General features: G+C 46.0%; 1 protein-coding gene across 2 annotated transcripts in view; it reads right to left on the bottom strand.

Moving 5' to 3' along the window:
* map4k5 (mitogen-activated protein kinase kinase kinase kinase 5) overlaps positions 1-19,083 on the bottom strand; it is a 91,703-nt gene that overhangs the window by 54,556 nt on the left and 18,064 nt on the right. For both annotated transcript variants that reach the window (XM_029730913.1, XM_029730914.1), the window contains exons 4-14: positions 18,205-18,295; positions 15,356-15,420; positions 13,582-13,637; positions 13,211-13,258; positions 11,138-11,180; positions 10,960-11,032; positions 7,380-7,511; positions 6,648-6,710; positions 6,459-6,540; positions 5,581-5,697; positions 3,190-3,268 (exon numbers count right to left, since the gene is read on the bottom strand). In XM_029730913.1, the coding sequence (XP_029586773.1) occupies positions 3,190-3,268; positions 5,581-5,697; positions 6,459-6,540; positions 6,648-6,710; positions 7,380-7,511; positions 10,960-11,032; positions 11,138-11,180; positions 13,211-13,258; positions 13,582-13,637; positions 15,356-15,420; positions 18,205-18,295 (849 nt within the window). The remainder of the gene's footprint in view (positions 1-3,189; positions 3,269-5,580; positions 5,698-6,458; positions 6,541-6,647; positions 6,711-7,379; positions 7,512-10,959; positions 11,033-11,137; positions 11,181-13,210; positions 13,259-13,581; positions 13,638-15,355; positions 15,421-18,204; positions 18,296-19,083) is intronic.

Raw genomic sequence — 19,083 nt, 5'->3', positions numbered from 1 at the left:
GGTTTAGTTAATGAAGGTTAACGCTTTGATCCTCGGTACTGTCGGACAGAGGCAGGTGGTACCGCTGGTACCGCTACGGCCGGATGTGATACAGCCTGGATTCGAACCAGGGACTGTAGTGACACCCCTTACACTGAGTTGAAGTGCCTTAGACCGCTGCGCCACTCGGGAGCCCCATATGTCTCTGGTCTAAAGTAGTGCACTATCTGAGTTGAGCGTACAGTAGTCTACAGTAGGCTACAGTAGGCTACAGTAGGCTACAGTAGTCTACACGCCGCTGTCTGAGTTGAGCGTACAGTAGTCTACAGTAGGCTACAGTAGTCTACAGTAGGCTACAGTAGGCTACAGTAGGCTACAGTAGGCTACAGTAGGCTACAGTAGGCTACAGTAGGCTACACGCCGCTGTCTGAGTTGAGCATCAGAATGTTTATGGAAGCGTTTACTGTTTAAGGGGGCTTTTCTTTGTGTGTTTACCCCGTTAGTTTGGTTATTTTGGACTGGTGTGAACACTATCCACACTCGGGAGCGCACTAAACAACGCACAGCGGTTTCAATTTGTCCCGTGGTGCAGTTTGCTGCAGGTGAGAACGAGGTCCGGACCAAACACAGGAAAAGAACCAGAGGCGCGCAGTATTATTGGTTGTTTGACTGCGAGGTATGTGGTGAAATGCACGAGGTATGTGATGAAATGCACGAGGTATGTGGTGAAATGCACGAGGTATGTAGTGAAATGCACGAGGTATGTGATGAAATGCACGAGGTATGTGGTGAAATGCACGAGGTATGCGATGAAATGCACGAGGTATGTGATGAAATGCACGAGGTATGTGGTGAAATGCACGAGGTATGCGATGAAATGCACGAGGTATGTGATGAAATTCACGAGGTATGTGATGAAATGCACGAGGCATGCGATGAAATGCACGAGGTATGCGATGAAATGCACGAGGTATGCGATGAAATGCACGAGGTATGTGGTGAAATTCACAAGGTATCATAACTTGAGATCTCTGAAACAGTCTGAGTAGCTGCGCATTCAATGCAGATTGGGGAAGACGGGTATATAGTCCTATCAGGGATATAGACTACTGAATATAGACTATTCATGGTTAGGGGGAGAAGGGTTATAGACTATTCATGGTTAGGGGGAGAAGGGTTATAGACTATTCATGGTTAGGTTATAGACTATTCATGGTTAGGGGAGAAGGGTTATAGACTATTCATGGTTAGGGGGAGAAGGGTTATAGACTATTCATGGTTAGGGGGAGAAGGGGTTATAGACTATTCATGGTTAGGGGGAGAAGGGTTATAGACTATTCATGGTTAGGTTATAGACTATTCATGGTTAGGGGAGAAGGGTTATAGACTATTCATGGTTAGGGGGAGAAGGGTTATAGACTATTCATGGTTAGGGGGAGAAGGGGTTATAGACTATTCATGGTTAGGGGGAGAAGGGTTATAGACTATTCATGGTTAGGGGGAGAAGGGTTATAGACTATTCATGTTGCAGTTAGAGCAGCTATTGTGCCATTTCCTCCGTCATGTTGTTGGAAACCAAAGCGAAAGTGTTATGAAGATTGGGACAAGTTATGCTTCATGATCATCATAAATTAGCATTTTTGTCCAATAAACTAATGACTTGCATGGACATGTAGTTATGTTCAGGAATTTTTGTTCATTTGACAAATGTGAAACAAACTGGACCAAATGAAGAAAAAAAATACAACGTAACAAATAATCAAACTCTGATTTCAAGCTATTGCTCAAAACTGTGTGTGAAATTCCATTTATACGAACATGGGAGTGTCCTAACAATCAGCCATGTCAGTTCAGTACACACAGCTTTAACAGAGAAAATGACATATTTGAGAACATGCTTATTTGGGAATATATTTGGTAGAACAGACATGTATGTCATCTCCAACACCCCAACAGATTTTTAGGACAGATATCCGTTGCACTGTGTCTGGTGTAAAGTAATGAGAACCTCCCACCCATCTGGCACTCTAGGCAGGCTTCAAGCAAAATGTTCAACACTATTTGAAAAATGTTGAATAGTATTTGAACCCAACATGTCCGCTGCTCTCCCACGGGTCCTGGCTCCGAGCCAGCCCTGCAGGATTAACACTATGGCCCGCCCCAGCAGGAGAGACACACCAGCCAATGGGAGAGCGATTCAGAGCTCTGACTAATTCAACTGGTCGGCTAGGGACAAGGGGGTGGGTGTTCCGGTCTAGATACTGTGGGATGTTGACAGATAATCACTGAGGGAGAGGAGGACCAGAGGAGAGAGGAGAAGAGGACCAGAGGACCAGAGGAGAGAGGAGAAGAGGACCAGAGGAGAGAGGACCAGAGGAGAGAGGAGAAGAGGACCAGAGGAGAAGAGGACCAGAGGAGAAGAGGACCAGAGGAGGAGAGGACCAGAGGAGGAGAGGAGAAGAGGACCAGAGGAGAAGAGGACCAGAGGAGAAGAGGACCAGAGGACCAGAGGACCAGAGGAGAAGAGGACCAGAGGAGGAGAGGACCAGAGGACCAGAGGAGAAGAGGACCAGAGGAGAGAGGAGAAGAGGACCAGAGGAGAAGAGGACCAGAGGACCAGAGGAGGAGAGGACCAGAGGACCAGAGGAGAAGAGGACCAGAGGAGAGAGGAGAAGAGGACCAGAGGACCAGAGGAGAAGAGGACCAGAGGACCAGAGGAGAAGAGGACCAGAGGAGGAGAGGACCAGAGGAGGAGAGGACCAGAGGAGGAGAGGACCAGAGGAGGAGAGGACCAGAGGAGGAGAGGACCAGAGGAGGAGAGGAGGAGAGGACCAGAGGACCAGAGGAGAAGAGGACCAGAGGAGAAGAGGACCAGAGGACCAGAGGAGAAGAGGACCAGAGGAGGAGAGGACCAGAGGAGGAGAGGACCAGAGGAGGAGAGGACCAGAGGAGGAGAGGAGGAGAGGACCAGAGGAGAAGAGGACCAGAGGACCAGAGGAGAAGAGGACCAGAGGAGGAGAAAGAGGGGAGGATAGGAGGAGAGGACCAGAGGACCAGAGGACCAGAGGAGAGAGGAGAAGAGGAGAAGAGGACCAGAGGAGGAGAAAGAGGGGAGGATAGGAGGAGAGGACCAGGGGACCAGAGGAGGAGAAGAGGAGAAGAGGAGGAGAAAGAGGGGAGGATAGGAGTAGAGTGGCTGCTGTTACTTACAGCTGATCTCTGAGTGAGTTCTCTCTGGTCTGGGGTGTTTGTTGATGGAACGGATGGTGTGTCTCACTGCTGAAAGAGGCTGAGGGGGAGGGGAAGAAAAGAGGAGAAAGATAAGGGAAGACAGAAGAGAAGGAAAGAGAGAGGGGGAGAAAGAGTAGACAGACTTTAAAATTAAATATGTTTCAAAGTGAAGCATTCGTAAAGTATTCAGACCCCTTGACTTTTTCCACATTTTGTTACATTACAGCCTTACTATAAAATGGATGTTTTCCCTCATCAATCGAAAAACAATGCCCTATAATGTCAAAGCAAAAACAGGTTTTTAGAAATTATAACAAACTATCACATTCACATTTCTTGGGTAAGACGCTACAAGCTTGGCACACCAGTATTTGGGGAGTTTCTCCCATTCTTCTCTGCAGATCCTCTCAAGCTCTGTCAGGTTGGATGGGGAGTGCACAGTTATTTTCAGGTCAGGTTCAAGTCTGGACTCAAGGATATTCAGAGACTTGTCCCGAAGCCACTCCTGCGTTGTCTTGGCTGTGTGCTTAGGTTTGTTATCCTGTTGGAAGGTGAACCTTCACCCCAGTCGGAGGTCATGAACACTCTGGAGCAAATTTTCATCAAGGATATCTCTGAACTTTGCTCTGTTAATCTTTCCCTCGATCCTGACTAGTCTCCCTGCAGCTGAAAAATATTCCCACTGCTAGATGCTGCCACCACCATGCTTCACCGTAGGGATGGTGCCAGGTTTCCTCCAGACATGACGCTTGGCATTCAGGCCAAAGAGTTAAATCTTGGTTTCATCAGACCAGATATTCTTGTTCCTCATGGTCAGTCCTTTAGGTGCCTTTTGGCAAACTCCAAGCAGGCTGTCATGTGCCTTTTACTGAGGAGTGGCTTCCATCTGGCCACTAACATAAAGGCCTGATTGGTGGAGTGCTGCAGAGATGGTTGCCCATCTCCACATAGGAACTCTGGAGCTCTGTCAGAGTGACCATCGGTCACCTCCCTGACCAAGGCCCTTCTCCCCTAATTGCTCAGTTTGGCCGGGCGGCCAGCTCTAGGAAGAGTCTTGGTGGTTCCAAACTTCTTCCATTTAAGAATGATGGAGGCCACTGTGTTCTTGGGGACCTTCAATGCTGCAGAAATGTTTTGGTACCTTTCTCCAGATCTGTGCGTCAGCACAATCCTGTCTTGGAGCTCAACTGACAATTCCTTCACTGTCAACTGTGGGACCTTATATAGACAGGTGTGTGCCTTTCCAAATCATGTCCAATCCATTGAATTTACCACAAGTGGACTCCAATCAAGTTGTAGAAACATCTCAATGATGATCAATGGAAACAAGATGAGCTCAATTTCGAGTCTCATAGCAAAGGTCTGAATACTTATGTCAATAAAATATTTATGTTTTACATTTTTTATACATTTGAAAACAATTCTAAAAACCTGTTTTTTTAAATCAATTTTAGAAACAGGCTATAGCTTAACTTAACGGCACAGCCAGAAGAGGACTGGCCACCCCTCATAGCCTGGTTCCTCTCTACCCAGCACAGCCAGAAGAGGACTGGCCACCCCTCATAGCCTGGTTCCTCTCTACCCAGTACAGCCAGTAGAGGACTGGCCACCCCTCATAGCCTGGTTCCTCTCTACCCAGTACAGCCAGTAGAGGACTGGCCACCCCTCATAGCCTGGTTCCTCTCTACCCTGTACAGCCAGAAGAGGACTGGCCACCCCTCATAGCCTGGTTCCTCTCTACCCAGCACAGCCAGAAGAGGACTGGCCACCCCTCATAGCCTGGTTCCTCTCTACCCAGCACAGCCAGAAGAGGACTGGCCACCCCTCATAGCCTGGTTCCTCTCTACCCAGCACAGCCAGAAGAGGACTGGCCACCCCTCATAGCCTGGTTCCTCTCTACCCAGCACAGCCAGAAGAGGACTGGCCACCCCTCATAGCCTGGTTCCTCTCTATCCAGCACAGCCAGAAGAGGACTGGCCACCCCTCATAGCCTGGTTCCTCTCTAGGTTTCTTCCTAGGTTCTGGCCTTTCTAGGGAGTTTTTCCTAGCCACCGTGCTTCTACACCTGCATTGCTTGCTGTTTGGGGTTTTAGGCTGGGTTTCTGTACAGCACTTTGAGATATCAGCTGATGTAAGAAGGGCTTTATAAATACATTTGATTGATTGATTGACAAAAATGTGGAAAAAGTGAAAGGGTCTGAATAGTTTCCCGAAAGCACTGTAAATGCATAACACCACAAGTGTAAACAATGTCATAAAGGTGAGAGACAGAGTTATAGGGATGCACTGTATATTGGGGAATAGGGAGCCATTTTAGAGACAGACAGAACAGAACAGACAGGACAGACAGGGCTGTGGTTAGTTATTTACCTCCAGGTCATCGTCGTCCACCTCAGAGAAGTGTTGGTGGTTGTCAGGGTTGTTCATCTTGTCCAGCAGCTCCACAGCTACCCTCCTGGTCAGCCCTGTCTGATCTATAAACAAATGCTGCAACACAGACAGACAGATGGGGAGGGGGGACAGACAGAGGGACAGACAGGGGGGACAGACAGACGGGGGGGACAGACAGAGAGGGACAGACAGAGAGGGACAGACAGAGAGGGACAGACAGAGACAGACAGACAGACGGGGAGGGGGGACAGACAGACGGGGAGGGGGGACAGACAGACAGACGGGGGGACAGAGACAGACGGGGAGGGGGGACAGACAGACAGACGGGGGGACAGACAGACAGACGGGGGGGGGACAGACAGACGGGGAGGGGGGGACAGACAGACAGACGGGGAGGGGGGGACAGACAGACAGACGGGGAGGGGGGGACAGACAGACAGACAGACGGGGAGGGGGGGCAGACAGACAGACGGGGGGGGGGGGGACAGACAGACGGGGAGGGGGGACAGACAGACAGAGGGACAGACAGACAGACGGGGGGGGGGACGGACAGACAGACAGACTTTATTAGTGATCTTGTGACGATAACACAAGATGGCCTGCACACTAATGCTCTGAATAGCAGCTTTTAGACTGGACAACTATTACCTAGGATCAACCACTGATGAACACTTTCCTCTTCACTATCATCAACACCTTGTACATCTCTGAGGAAGAGCCTTGTCAACCATAATGATCCAGAACATTTCTAATGATTAACTTGATTAATAAGACTGTCTAAGCTGGTTTCCCCGGTTTCCCCCGACCCTATTCCTCAACCAAGAAGAACTTTCTATGAGGATGTGTCAGTTAGTTACCGATAGGAGCTTCTCTGCTGTCGGTCTCTTCTTTGGGTTCTTGGTCAGAGAGACTTTCACAAAGTTATGGAAGGATGTGGACCTGGAGGGGGAGGGAAACTGTTACTGACTGCAGCAGTAAAACACATAAATGAAACAAACAGGGTGGGGGGGGGTAATTGTTCCAGGTCACAGGTGTACTGTACTCACCACTTCATTTTATCTTTCAGCTTGGGAGGCTGAAAGCTGCTCTTTGACATGAGAAACAAGGCCCTGGAATACAAAACATCAAGTGACATTAAATCATGTTATAGAACGTTCTCTTACTTCGCCTCCAGTGTTCTGAGACTTTCAGACAATGTCCTCAGGTGAGTTTCCCAAAACCTTCCTAGCATTAAGATCGTCTTAAAAAGGCCACCATTAATGATCTTAGTGCTACAATATTTTGAGAAACTCAACCCCTGTAATTTTAATTTGCATCAGATCAGAGAACAGCTTAGCGATGAAAAGATCAGAGGGAACATGATCAGAATACAAAAGCAGGAAATGGATAAATCTGGCACAGAAAGTGATTATGAGATGGGTGAGGGATTGGGGCAGAAACAGCAGTTGATTGGTGGATGACGTGTGTATGGAAGTGGAGGGCAGGAACAGCACTCATTGGCTGATACGAGGAAGAAATGAACGTAACAGACGTAGAGACGCCTGAGCGGAGTCTCCTCTTCCGCTTTTCAGGGGAAAATACAGTATCCCTGAAAACAGGCAACATCCGCTTTCTGCCAACACCTCCAAGGGTGATGAGGAAGTGGAGCAGAAACAGCCCTGATTGGCTGATGTGTTAGGATGTGGCGCAGAAACAGCACTGAGTAGTTGAGTGAGGAAGTGGATGGCAGAGTCAGCCCCGATTGGCTGAAAAATGAGGAAGTGGATCAGGAACAGTACCTCATTGGGTGCAGGTCAAACATAGGGGGCTGCAGCTCGGCCAGTTCGATTGAGGTGATGCCCACAGCCCAGATGTCGCACAGCTGGTTGTAACCTCCGTTCTTCTCCACTGCTGCTACCTCTGGGGCCATCCTGGACAGATAACAGACATATTACACATCTCACTGCTACCTCTGGGGCCATCCTGGACAGATAACAGACATATTACACATCTCACTGCTACCTCTGGGCCATCCTGGACAGATAACAGACATATTACACATCTCACTGCTACCTCAGGGGCCATCCTGGACAGATAACAGACATATTACACATCTCACTGCTACCTCAGGGGCCATCCTGGACAGATAACAGACATATTACACATCTCACTGCTGCCCCCTGTGGGGTAGTTATATTATTATACTACTGCCCCCTGTGGGGTAGTTATATTATTACACTACTGCCCCCTGTGGGGTAGTTAAATTATTATACTACTGCCCCCTGTGGGGTAGTTAAATTATTACACTACTGCCCCCTGTGGGGTAGTTAAATTATTATACTACTGCCCCCTGTGGGGTAGTTAAATTATTACACTACTGCCCCCTGTGGGGTAGTTAAATTATTACACTACTGCCCCCTGTGGGGTAGTTAAATTATTACACTACTGCCCCCTGTGGGGTAGTTAAATTATTACACTACTGCCCCCTGTGGGGTAGTTAAATTATTACACTACTGCCCCCTGTGGGGTAGTTAAATTATTACACTACTGCCCCCTGTGGGGTAGTTAAATTATTACACTACTGCCCCCTGTGGGGTAGTTAAATTATTACACTACTGCCCCCTGTGGGGTAGTTAAATTATTACACTACTGCCCCCTGTGGGGTAGTTATATTATTATACTACTGCCCCCTGTGGGGTAGTTAAATTATTACACTACTGCCCCCTGTGGGGTAGTTAAATTATTATACTACTGCCCCCTGTGGGGTAGTTAAATTATTACACTACTGCCCCCTGTGGGGTAGTTAAATTATTACACTACTGCCCCCTGTGGGGTAGTTAAATTATTACACTACTGCCCCCTGTGGATGGGTGGGGAGGGATGGAGAGAAAGGTTGTGTCCCGAATGGCACCCTATAAAAGTAGTTCACTATAATGGGAACAGGGAGCCATTTGGGACGAACATCCTCAGAGAAAGACTCACCAGTAAGGAGTCCCGACGGAGGACCGTCTCAGAGAAAGACTCACCGGTAAGGAGTCCCGATGGAGGACCGTCTCAGAGAAAGACTCACCAGTAAGGAGTCCCGACGGAGGACCGTCTCAGAGAAAGACTCACCAGTAAGGAGTCCCGACGGAGGACCGTCTCAGAGAAAGACTCACCAGTAAGGAGTCCCGACGGAGGACCGTCTCAGAGAAAGACTCACCAGTAAGGAGTAGAGGTCGACCGATTATGATTTTTTTCTCAACGCCGATACCGATTATTGGAGGGCCAAAAACCCCGCTACCGATTAAATCGGCCGATTGTTATTATGTATGTATGTATGTATGTATGTATGTATGTATGTATGTATGTATGTATGTATGTATGTATGTATGTATGTATGTATGTATGTATGTATGTATGTATGTATGTATACACACATACATACATACATACATACACACACACACAAACATACATACATACATACATACATACACACACACACAGCTCTGAAGTGACAACGATACTGAAGAGTCTGCTTAGGAGACAAATACTCAACTGTTTGAATAATAAAAATAGAGTTTAAGTTACCTGTGATGAATGCTGAAAACAAAAACTGTAATTTCTATATGCAGGAAATCCTATTTTAATAATGGGCATGGTAAGAATTGACTACCGAAGTGCGAGTCATAATTCCCATGACACCTTCTAGCAAAATCTGAAAAGCGGTTCCTTCATTTATTCCATAGGATATTTTTAGATTAACTTAAAATAAGGTCTGTGTTTGGTTTAGGCTTACACCACCTTGCCAATTTTATAACTGTGTAGATATCCATAGGATATAACTCTGATCAATATAAGCGAAGAGACATTTTTTTGTAGAGTGGATTTATGAAAATATGTTGACAAACGTTACCTAGTGAGATTTACACGGGTATCAAAACGCCGAGGCGGTTTAAGCACAAAACACAGACCTTATTTGAAGTAGATCAAGACATTCTCTATGGAAGACATGAACGGTAAAATAACGAAGGAACCCCTTTCAAGTTCAGCCGCAAGTTATTACAGGAATTATGACGCGTCAACTATTTCTCTAAACCATATACCTTTGACTATTACGAGCCTGCTGCTGCCTACCACCGCTCAGACTGCTCTATCAAATATCAAATCATAGACTTAACTATAATATAATAAACCTTAGGTCATTAATATGGTCAAATCCGGAAACTATCATCTCGAAAACATTATTCTTTCAGTGACATACGGAACCGTTCCGTATTTCATCTAACGGGTGGCATCCATAAGTCTAAATATTCCTGTTACATCGCACAACCTACAATGTTATTTCATTTCATAGTTCCGTAAAATTCTGGCAAATTAGTTCGCAACGAGCCAGATTCTGTATACCCTGATTCTGCGTGCAACGAACGCAAGAGAACTGTCACAATTTCACCTGGTTAATATTGCCTGCTAACCTGGATTTCTTTTAGCTAAATATGCAGGTTTAAAAATATATACCTCTGTGTATTGATTTTAAGAAAGGCATTGATGTTTATGGTTAGGTACAGTCGTGCAACGATTGTGCTTTTTTTCCCGCAAATGCGCTTTTGTTAAATCATCCCCGTTTGGCGAAGTAGGCTGTCTTTGTTAGGAAGAAATAGTCTTCACAGTTCGCAACAAGCCAGGCGGCCCAAACTGCTGCATATACCCTGACTCTGTTTGCAAGAGAAGTGACACATTTTCCCCAGTTAAAAGAAATTCATGTTAGCAGGCAATATTAACTAAATATGCAGGTTTAAAAATATATACTTGTGTATTGATTTTAAGAAAGACATTGATGTTTATGGTTAGGTACACGTCGGAGCAAAGACAGTCCTTTTTCGCGAATGCGCACCACATCGATTATATGCAAAGCAGGACAGGCTAGATAAACTAGTAATATCATCAACCATGTGTAGTTAACTAGTGTTTATGATTGATTGATTGTTTTTTTATAAGATAAGTTTAATGCTAGCTAGCAACTTACCTTGGCAACGTAAAGCAGGTGGTTAGAGCGTTGGGCTAGTTAACGTAAGGTTGCATCCCCAAGCTGACAAGGTAAAAATCTGTCGTTCGGCCCCTGAACAAGGCAGTTAACCCACCGTTCCTAGGCCGTCATTGAAAATAAGAATGTGTTCATAACTGACTTGCCTAGTTAAATAAAGATAAAATAAATTTTAAAAAATAATAATAAAATCGGCAAATCGTTGGCCAAAAATACCGATTGTTATGAAAACTTGAAATCGGCCCTAATTAAATCGGTCGACCTCTAGTAAGGAGTCCCGATGGAGGACCGTCTCAGAGAAAGACTCACCAGTAAGGAGTCCCGATGGAGGACTGTCTCAGAGAAAGACTCACCAGTAAGGAGTCCCGATGAAGGACTTCCTCTTGGCAATAGTGGCTGTTATTTTGGCTGCTACTCCAAAGTCAGCTGAAACAACAAGTGACAGGTCCTTTCAGACTATATAACACATACACACAGCTGAGGGTCTTGAGACCGACCTTTACAGGTCTTCAAACAGGATGAATAACTCACCTAGTTTCACATCCCCGTTGTCTGTCAACAGGATATTAGCACCCTGAAGAACCCAAAACAACTATTAGACTCTCAGCCGCACAGCAAAGTTCACAGCAAAATCACTCTACACAACTTAATTGCTGATCAAACAATATACTAATTGGAAAGGGGAAATGTGTGTGTTATTTCATCTTTGACTGATTGTGATAAAGTGATTGTGTAGCTAGCACGTATTGTATCTTGACTGTAGGGCAACACTATAGTGAGGGAGTTGGTATTGTATTTTGACTGTGGGGCAACACTATAGTGAGGGAGTTGGTATTGTATTTTGACTGTGGGGCAACACTATAGTGAGGGAGTTGGTATTGTATCTTGACTGTGGGGCAACACTATAGTGAGGGAGTTGGTATTGTATTTTGACTGTGGGGCAACACTATAGTGAGGGAGTTGGTATTGTATCTTGACTGTGGGGCAACACTATAGTGAGGGAGTTGGTATTGTATTTTGACTGTGGGGCAACACTATAGTGAGGGAGTTGGTATTGTATTTTGACTGTGGGGCAACACTATAGTGAGGGAGTTGGTATTGTATTTTGACTGTGGGGCAACACTATAGTGAGGGAGTTGGTATTGTGCTGGCGGGGTTGGCTGTTATTGACAGCTGTGTCTGGCTGCATTCTGCAGCGAGAGAAAGAGGAGAGAGAGGAAGAGGAGAGAGAGAGAGCGCACAGAGAGGAGGAGGAGAGAGGGCGAGAGAGAGCACAGAGAGGAGGAGGAGGGCGAGAGAGCACAGAGGAGGAGGAGAGAGGGCGAGAGAGCAGAGAGGAGAGAGAGAGAGGAGGGCGAGAGCAGAGAGAAAGAGGAGAAGAGAGGGCGAGGAGAGACGGCGAGAGAGAGCACAGAGAGGAGAAGAGAGGGTGAGAGAGCAGAGAGAGAGGAGGGCGAGAGAGCAGAGAGAAAGAGAAGAGAGGGCGAGGAGAGACGGCAAAAGAGAGCACAGAGAGCAGAGAGGGCGAGAGAGCAGAAGAGAGCGCGAGAAAGATGGGTAGAGAGAGCAGAGATAATTTTACTTGCTTTGGCAATGTAAACAATTTGTTTCCCATGCCAATAAAGCCCTTTGAATTTTGTGTGTGTGAGAGAGAGAGCGCACAGAGAGAGCGCACAGACAGCAGAAACAGGAAACGACTTTCTCGGTGTACGATGGTGAAGCTGAGAGATCCTCTGTAATCAACACCGTCCCACTGATAACATCACAAGAGAACAGCTATTCCACTTTGGGCTAGAGTCATGAACTGGGTCGTGGTCAGTAGGTCATAGAAAAACAACTGTAAAAGTGTGTTTGTTATTGGATAAGCCCAGGTAAGCCCTCCGTGTTTCAGTCCGTCTGATGTCTAACAGTGCTGAGTGATTAGTGCTTTTTGAGGTCGGTCTGGTTTCTATTCGATTTGTAATTATTATTATTATTTTTTTAATCTGTTTCCGATGTGGGTTTGGATTATTTGAGTTGAATGCTGTTTAACACAGAATAAAACAATGAATACAAGTACCATGATGGCATTAACCATCATTTATTCACATTACTTTAATTAAATATTACATTAGTTTTATTTGATGACTTTATCATTTCATTCCAAGTCATCGTCTAACCTGTTTAGAGCTGCTGCCTGTGCTGTCAGACAACATCAGTCACCTGCAACCACAGTAGACTACTACCTACCCCCTCGTTCTGCCCCTGAACAAGGCAGTTAACCCACCGTTCCCTGGCCATCTGTCTGTCATTCTGCCCCTGAACAAGGCAGTTAACCCACTGTTCCCAGGCCGTCATTGTAAATAAGAATTTGTTCTTAACTGACTTGCCTAGTTAAATAAATGTTAAAATATATATATATATATAAATAAAAACTGCAGCGTCGGCACAAGGGGGTAAGATGGTAGACTGTGTTCTTACAATGTAAGTCACACCTCTGTCTGCAGCGAAGAGGAAGGCGTGAGAACAGCCAGACAAGGCCTTCTTTCCCTTCATTATGAACTAGCAGTGATGTTTCGTGAGCCAGTCTAAAGAAGACAGATGGAACGCGTACGGTTGCCATACCTTGATGTCACGGTGCATCTTTCCCTTGCTGTGAAGGTATCCCAAACCCTGTGAATGAAGAGAGTCATGTGAGACTGGGCTGCAATGGCTAACGCTGGACATATCCTGATGAGTAAAGAGACAAGTCAGTGTCTAACTAGGGCTGGTTTCCTGGATCTAGATTAAACCTAGGCCTATTTCTTATGTATCAGGCATTGACGTGCTGATCTAGAATCAGGTCCTCCTTGTCCATATAACCTCATTCATTGTGATCTAAAAAGGAAAAACTCGTTAAAAATCCTTAAAATCAGCTGCTCTGAGACGGCTGCAGGAGTAGGCTGAATCTATGTCCAGGAAACTGGCCCTAAGAGGGTTGAACTAAGTGTAATTACCTGTATGGTCTCTCTGCAGACGTAGGCTATCTGCGGCTCTGACAGAGGCCCCGTCACTGGGAAATTAAAACATGATTATTCTGCTGCTGCCCCAAAAGGCCATTTCTATAGTTTATTGTACACAGTATATGCCAAAAGTATGTGGACAACCATTTAAATTAGTGGATTCGGCTATTTCAGCCACACCCGTTGCAGACAGGTATATAAAATGATCGAGCACACAGCCATGCAATCTCCATAGACAAACATTGGCAGTAGAATGGCCTTACTGAAGAGCTCCAACGTGGCACCGTTGAAAGTCACCGAGTTCGAGCTGCACCATTCAACATTAAGTGCTGTTATTGTGAAGTGGAAACGTCTAGGAGCAACCACAGCACAGCCGTGAAGTGGTAGGCCACACAAGCTAACAGAACGGGATTGCCGAGTGCTGAAACACGTAGGGTGTAAAATAATCGTCTGCCCTCGGTTGCAACACTCACTACCGCGTTCCAAACTGCCTCTGGAAGCAACGTCAGTACAAGAACTGTTCGTCAGGAGCTTCATGAAATGGGTTTCCATGGCCGAGCAGCCGCACACAAGCATAAGATCACCATGCGCAATGCCGAGCATCGGCTGGAGTGGTGTTAAACTCGCCGCCATTGGACTCCGAAGGAGTGGAAAAGCGTTCTCTGGAGTGATGCATCACGCTTCACCACCTGGCAGTCCGACAGAGGAATCTGGGTTTGGAGGATGCCAGGAGAACGCTACCTGCCCCATAGCAGAGTGCCAACTGTAAAGTTTGGTGGAGGAGGAATAATTGTCTGGGGCTGTTTTTCATGGTTCGGGCCCCTTAGTTCCAGTGAAGGGAAATCTTAACGCTACAGCATAAAATGACATTCTAGATGATTCTGTGCTTTCTACTTTGTGGCAACAGTTTGCGGAAGTCCCTTTCCTGTTTCAGCATGACAATACCACCATACATAAAGCAAGGTGAATACAGAAATGGTTTGTCAAGATCGGTGTGGAAGAACTGGAATGGCTTGCACAGAACCCGAGACAGCGCGAGAGAGAGAGAGCGCGAGAGAGAGAGAGAGAGAGAGAGAGAGACAGCGAGAGAGAGAGAGAGACAGCGAACGCGAGAGAGAGCGCGAGAGAGAGCGCGAGAGAGAGAGAGACAGCGAGAGAGAGAGAGACAGCGAGAGAGAGAGAGACAGCGAGAGAGAGAGAGACAGCGAGAGAGAGAGAGAGAGAGAGAGACAGCGAGAGACAGCGAGAGAGAGAGAGAGACAGCGAGAGCGAGAGAGAGACAGCGAGCGCGAGAGAGAGCGCGAGAGAGAGAGAGAGAGCGAGAGAGAGAGAGCGAGAGAGAGAGCGAGAGAGAGAGCGCGAGAGAGAGAGCGCGAGAGAGAGAGCGCGAGAGAGAGAGCGCGAGAGAGAGAGACAGCGAGAGAGAGAGACAGCGAGAGAGAGAGACGGCGAGAGAGAGAGAGACGGCGAGAGACGGCGAGAGACGGCGAGAGACGGCGAGAGACGGCGAGAGACGGCGAGAGACGGCGAGAGACGGCGAGAGACGGCGAGAGACGGCGAGAGACAGCGAGAGACAGCGTTGGGCCAGCAACCGAAGACTTGCTGGTTCAAATCCCCGAGCCGACGTGGTGAAAAATCTGCAGATGTCCCCTTGAGCAAGGCACTTAACCCTCATTTGCCTCTGTAAGTGGCTCCGAAATAAGAGCGTCTGCTAAATGATTAAAATGTAAAAAGAAAGGAGAGCGATATGAGCAGAAAAACAACACACCGTGATAAATGTCCTGTAGAGATCCTCCACCACAGTACTCCATACAGATCCACAGCTTCTCCCGGCTGATACAGGGAGGGAGAGGACACAGTTAGAATGACTTTAGAATACTAGTGTGTAGAACACAGACACAGTATAGGCCTCTGATATACAGCGGACTGGTAGGACCACGTTGCTATGAAAGACCTGGTCTTAATAATCTCTGAGCTGACTGGTCTGTAGGCGACATTATTATGCCCGGCTGGTTGCCTGCTGTGATAAAGCCTGTGTCTCTCCTGACTAAATGGACATATAAACCAGATCAGAAGCTCTTAAGTCCTGTTAAAGCTGCTGGAGGTTCCAGTTCCTGGCAGTACAGGGCTGGGGCTGTAGACAGTTCAGTAGCCAGTATGCTCTTCCTGCTGAGCACTTTCCAACAGATTGTTTTAAATCAGCTTTTTTCCTCCCTCATAAACCCAAAGTAGGGATGGGGGATTGTAATCATTTCACTATTAAAATAGAATAATGAATTTTTGTCAGATATCTGGATAGTGGAAATATGTTTGTTATTTATGTACAGTACCAGTCGAAAGTTTAGAACACCTACACATTCAAGGTTTATTTTTTACTATTTTCTACATTGTAGAATAATAGTGAAGACATCAAAACTATGAAATAACACATATGGAATCATGTAGTAACCAAAAAAGTGTTAAATCAAAATATATTTTATATTTGAGATTCTTCAAAGTAGCCAGTAGCCACCCTTTGCCTTGATGACAGCTTTGCACACTCTTGGCATTCTCTCAACCAGCTGCATGAGGTAGTAACCTGGAATGCATTTCAATTAACAAGTGAGCCTTCTTAAAAGTTAATTAGTGGAATTTCCTTCTTAATGCGTTTGAGCCAATCAGCTGTGTTGTGACAAGGTTGGGGTGGTATACAGAAGATAGCTCTATTTGGTAAAAGACCAAGTCCATATTATGGTAAGAACAGCTCAAATAAGCAAAAAGAAACGACAGTCCATCATTACTTTAAGACATGAAGGTCAGTCAATACGGAACATTTAAAGAACTTTGAACATTTTCAAGTGCAGTCGCAAAAACCATCAAGCGCTATGATGAAACTGGCTCTCATGAGGACCGCCACAGGAAAGGAAGAGCCAGAGTTACCTCTGCTGCAGAGGATAGGTTCATTAGAGTTACCAGCCTCAGATTGCAGCCCAAATAAATGCTTCACAGAGTTCAAGTAACAGACACATCTCAACATCAACTGTTCAGAGGAGACTGCGTGAATCAGGCCTTAATGGTCGAATTACTGCAAAGAAACCACCACTAAAGGACACCAATAAGAAGAAGAAACTTGCTTGGGCAAAGAAACACAAGCAATGGACATTAGACCGGTGGAAATCTGTCCTTTGGTCTGGGGTCCAAATTTGAGATTTTTGGTTCCAACCGCCATCTCTTTGTGAGACGCAGAGTAGGTGAACGGATGATCTCGGCATGTGTAGTTCCCACTGTGAAGCATGGAGGTGGTGGTGTGATGGTGCTTTGCTGGTGACACTGTCTGATTTATTTAGAATTCAAGGCACACTTAATCAGCATGGCTACCACAGCATTCTGCAGTGATACGCCATCCCATCTGGTTTGGGCATAGCGGGACTATCATTTGTTTTTCAACAGGACAATCAGACCAGAGAATCTTGTTTCTCATGGTCTGAGAGTCCTTTAGGTGCCTTTTGGTAAACTCCAAGCGGACTGTCATTTACCTTTTACTAATGAGTGGCTTCCGTCTGGCCACTCTACCATAAAGGCCTGATTGGTGGACTTCTGCAAAGATAGTTGTTCTTCCGTCTTCGGCCTCATGGCTTGGTTTTTGCTCTGACATTTACTGTCAACTGTGGGAACTTATATAGACAGTTGTGTGCTTTTCCAAATCATGTCCAATCAATTGAATTTACTACAGGTGGACTCCAATCAAGTTGTAGAAACATCTCAAGGATAATCAATGGAAACAGGATGCACCTGAGATCAATTCTCATAGCAAAGGGTCTGAATACTTAAGTAAATTTGGTATTTATTTTTTATAAAATGTGCCCAAATTTCTAAAAACCTGTGTTTCCATTTGTCATTATCGGTTATTGTTTGTAGATTTGATTTAATACATTTCAGAATAAGGCTGTAACATAAAATCTGGAAAAAGGGAAGGGGTCTGAATACTTTCGGAATGCACTGTACATCTATGAGCAGGGCTGGGCCTATATAAGTTTATCATCAGGGCTAGCACCACTTGGCAGGGCTGTGCTAAGGCCATTCAGAGGATAGTCCTGACGTCACTCAGCTACAGGCCTTCACCTCCTGACGTCACTCAGCTACAGACCTTCACCTCCTGACGTCACTCAGCTACAGGCCTTCACCTCCTGACGTCACTCAGCTACAGGCCTTCACCTCCTGACGTCACTCAGCTACAGGCCTTCACCTCCTGACGTCACTCAGCTACAGGCCTTCACCTCCTGACGTCACTCAGCTACAGACTGCTACAAGGTATTGAGTGTGGTCTTGACTCTTACCAGAGGTAGCTCTGGGCACCTGGTATTGGAGTGTGGTCTTACCAGAGGAAGCTCTGGGCCTCTGGTATTGGAGTGTGGTCTTACCAGAGGTAGCACTGGGCCCCTGGTATTGGAGTGTGGTCTTACCAGAGGTAGCTCTGGGCCCCTGGTATTGGAGTGTGGTCTTACCAGAGGTAGCTCTGGGCCCCTGGTATTGGAGTGTGGTCTTACCAGAGGTAGCTCTGGGCCCCTGGTATTGGAGTGTGGTCTTACCAGAGGTAGCTCTGGGCCCCTGGTATTGGAGTGTGGTCTTGACTCTTACCAGAGGTAGCTCCCGAAGTAGGCCACTATGTTGTGGTGCATGCATTCCTTCACCATGAAGATCTCCTGCTGGATGATGGAGAAGTCATCCCCTGGAAGCAGAGAGACAAACACAGCCAAATCAGATGTAGAAAAACACACAGAGACAGAGAGACAGAGAGACAGAGAGAGAGAGAGAGAGAGAGAGAGAATAACATTCCCCTTTGAGTAATGATAGGACTTGACAGAACTACAGCAACAGTGACTATCAGACCATAATATTATCCTCCTAGACTTCATATTGCAACAGTGACTATCAGACCATAATATTATCCCTCTAGACTTCATATTGCAACAGTGACTATCAGACCATAATATTATCCTCCTAGACTTCATATTGCAACAGTGACTATCAGACCATAATATTATCCTCCTAGACTTCATATTGCAACAGTGACTAATCAGACCATAATATTATCCTCCTAGACTTCATATTGCAACAGTGACTAATCAGACCATAATATTATCCTCCTAGACTTCATATTGCAACAGTGACTATCAGACCATAATATTATCCTCCTAGACTTCATATTCAGTGGAGGAACAGTTAAACACGTTGAACAGGACGTTGAATATTTTACAGATCACTAAATCTTTCCCCTTGCTTTGCCAAGCTCCAAACCACAGAACACTTTACTCCTCCGTTTCAGTATGACTGGACGAATGACTACTTGTACAGGTTTATCATAGCACAGCACGCTGCATATAAACTAAACCATGTCCTATAGACTATTACGTACAGGGTTCATGTAATATCTAGTGCAGACCGTCTGTATTTCTAGGAATTCAAGCGAATCACAGAGTGTTTAGCTAGCTACTAGCTGCTGTAATGAATAAAGTG

The sequence above is a fragment of the Salmo trutta genome, chromosome 33 (assembly GCF_901001165.1).
Source record: "Salmo trutta chromosome 33, fSalTru1.1, whole genome shotgun sequence".
NCBI lineage: Eukaryota > Metazoa > Chordata > Actinopteri > Salmoniformes > Salmonidae > Salmo > Salmo trutta.
The sequence above is the reverse complement of the archived record's forward strand: the minus strand, read 5'-3'. Positions and strand labels throughout refer to the sequence as shown.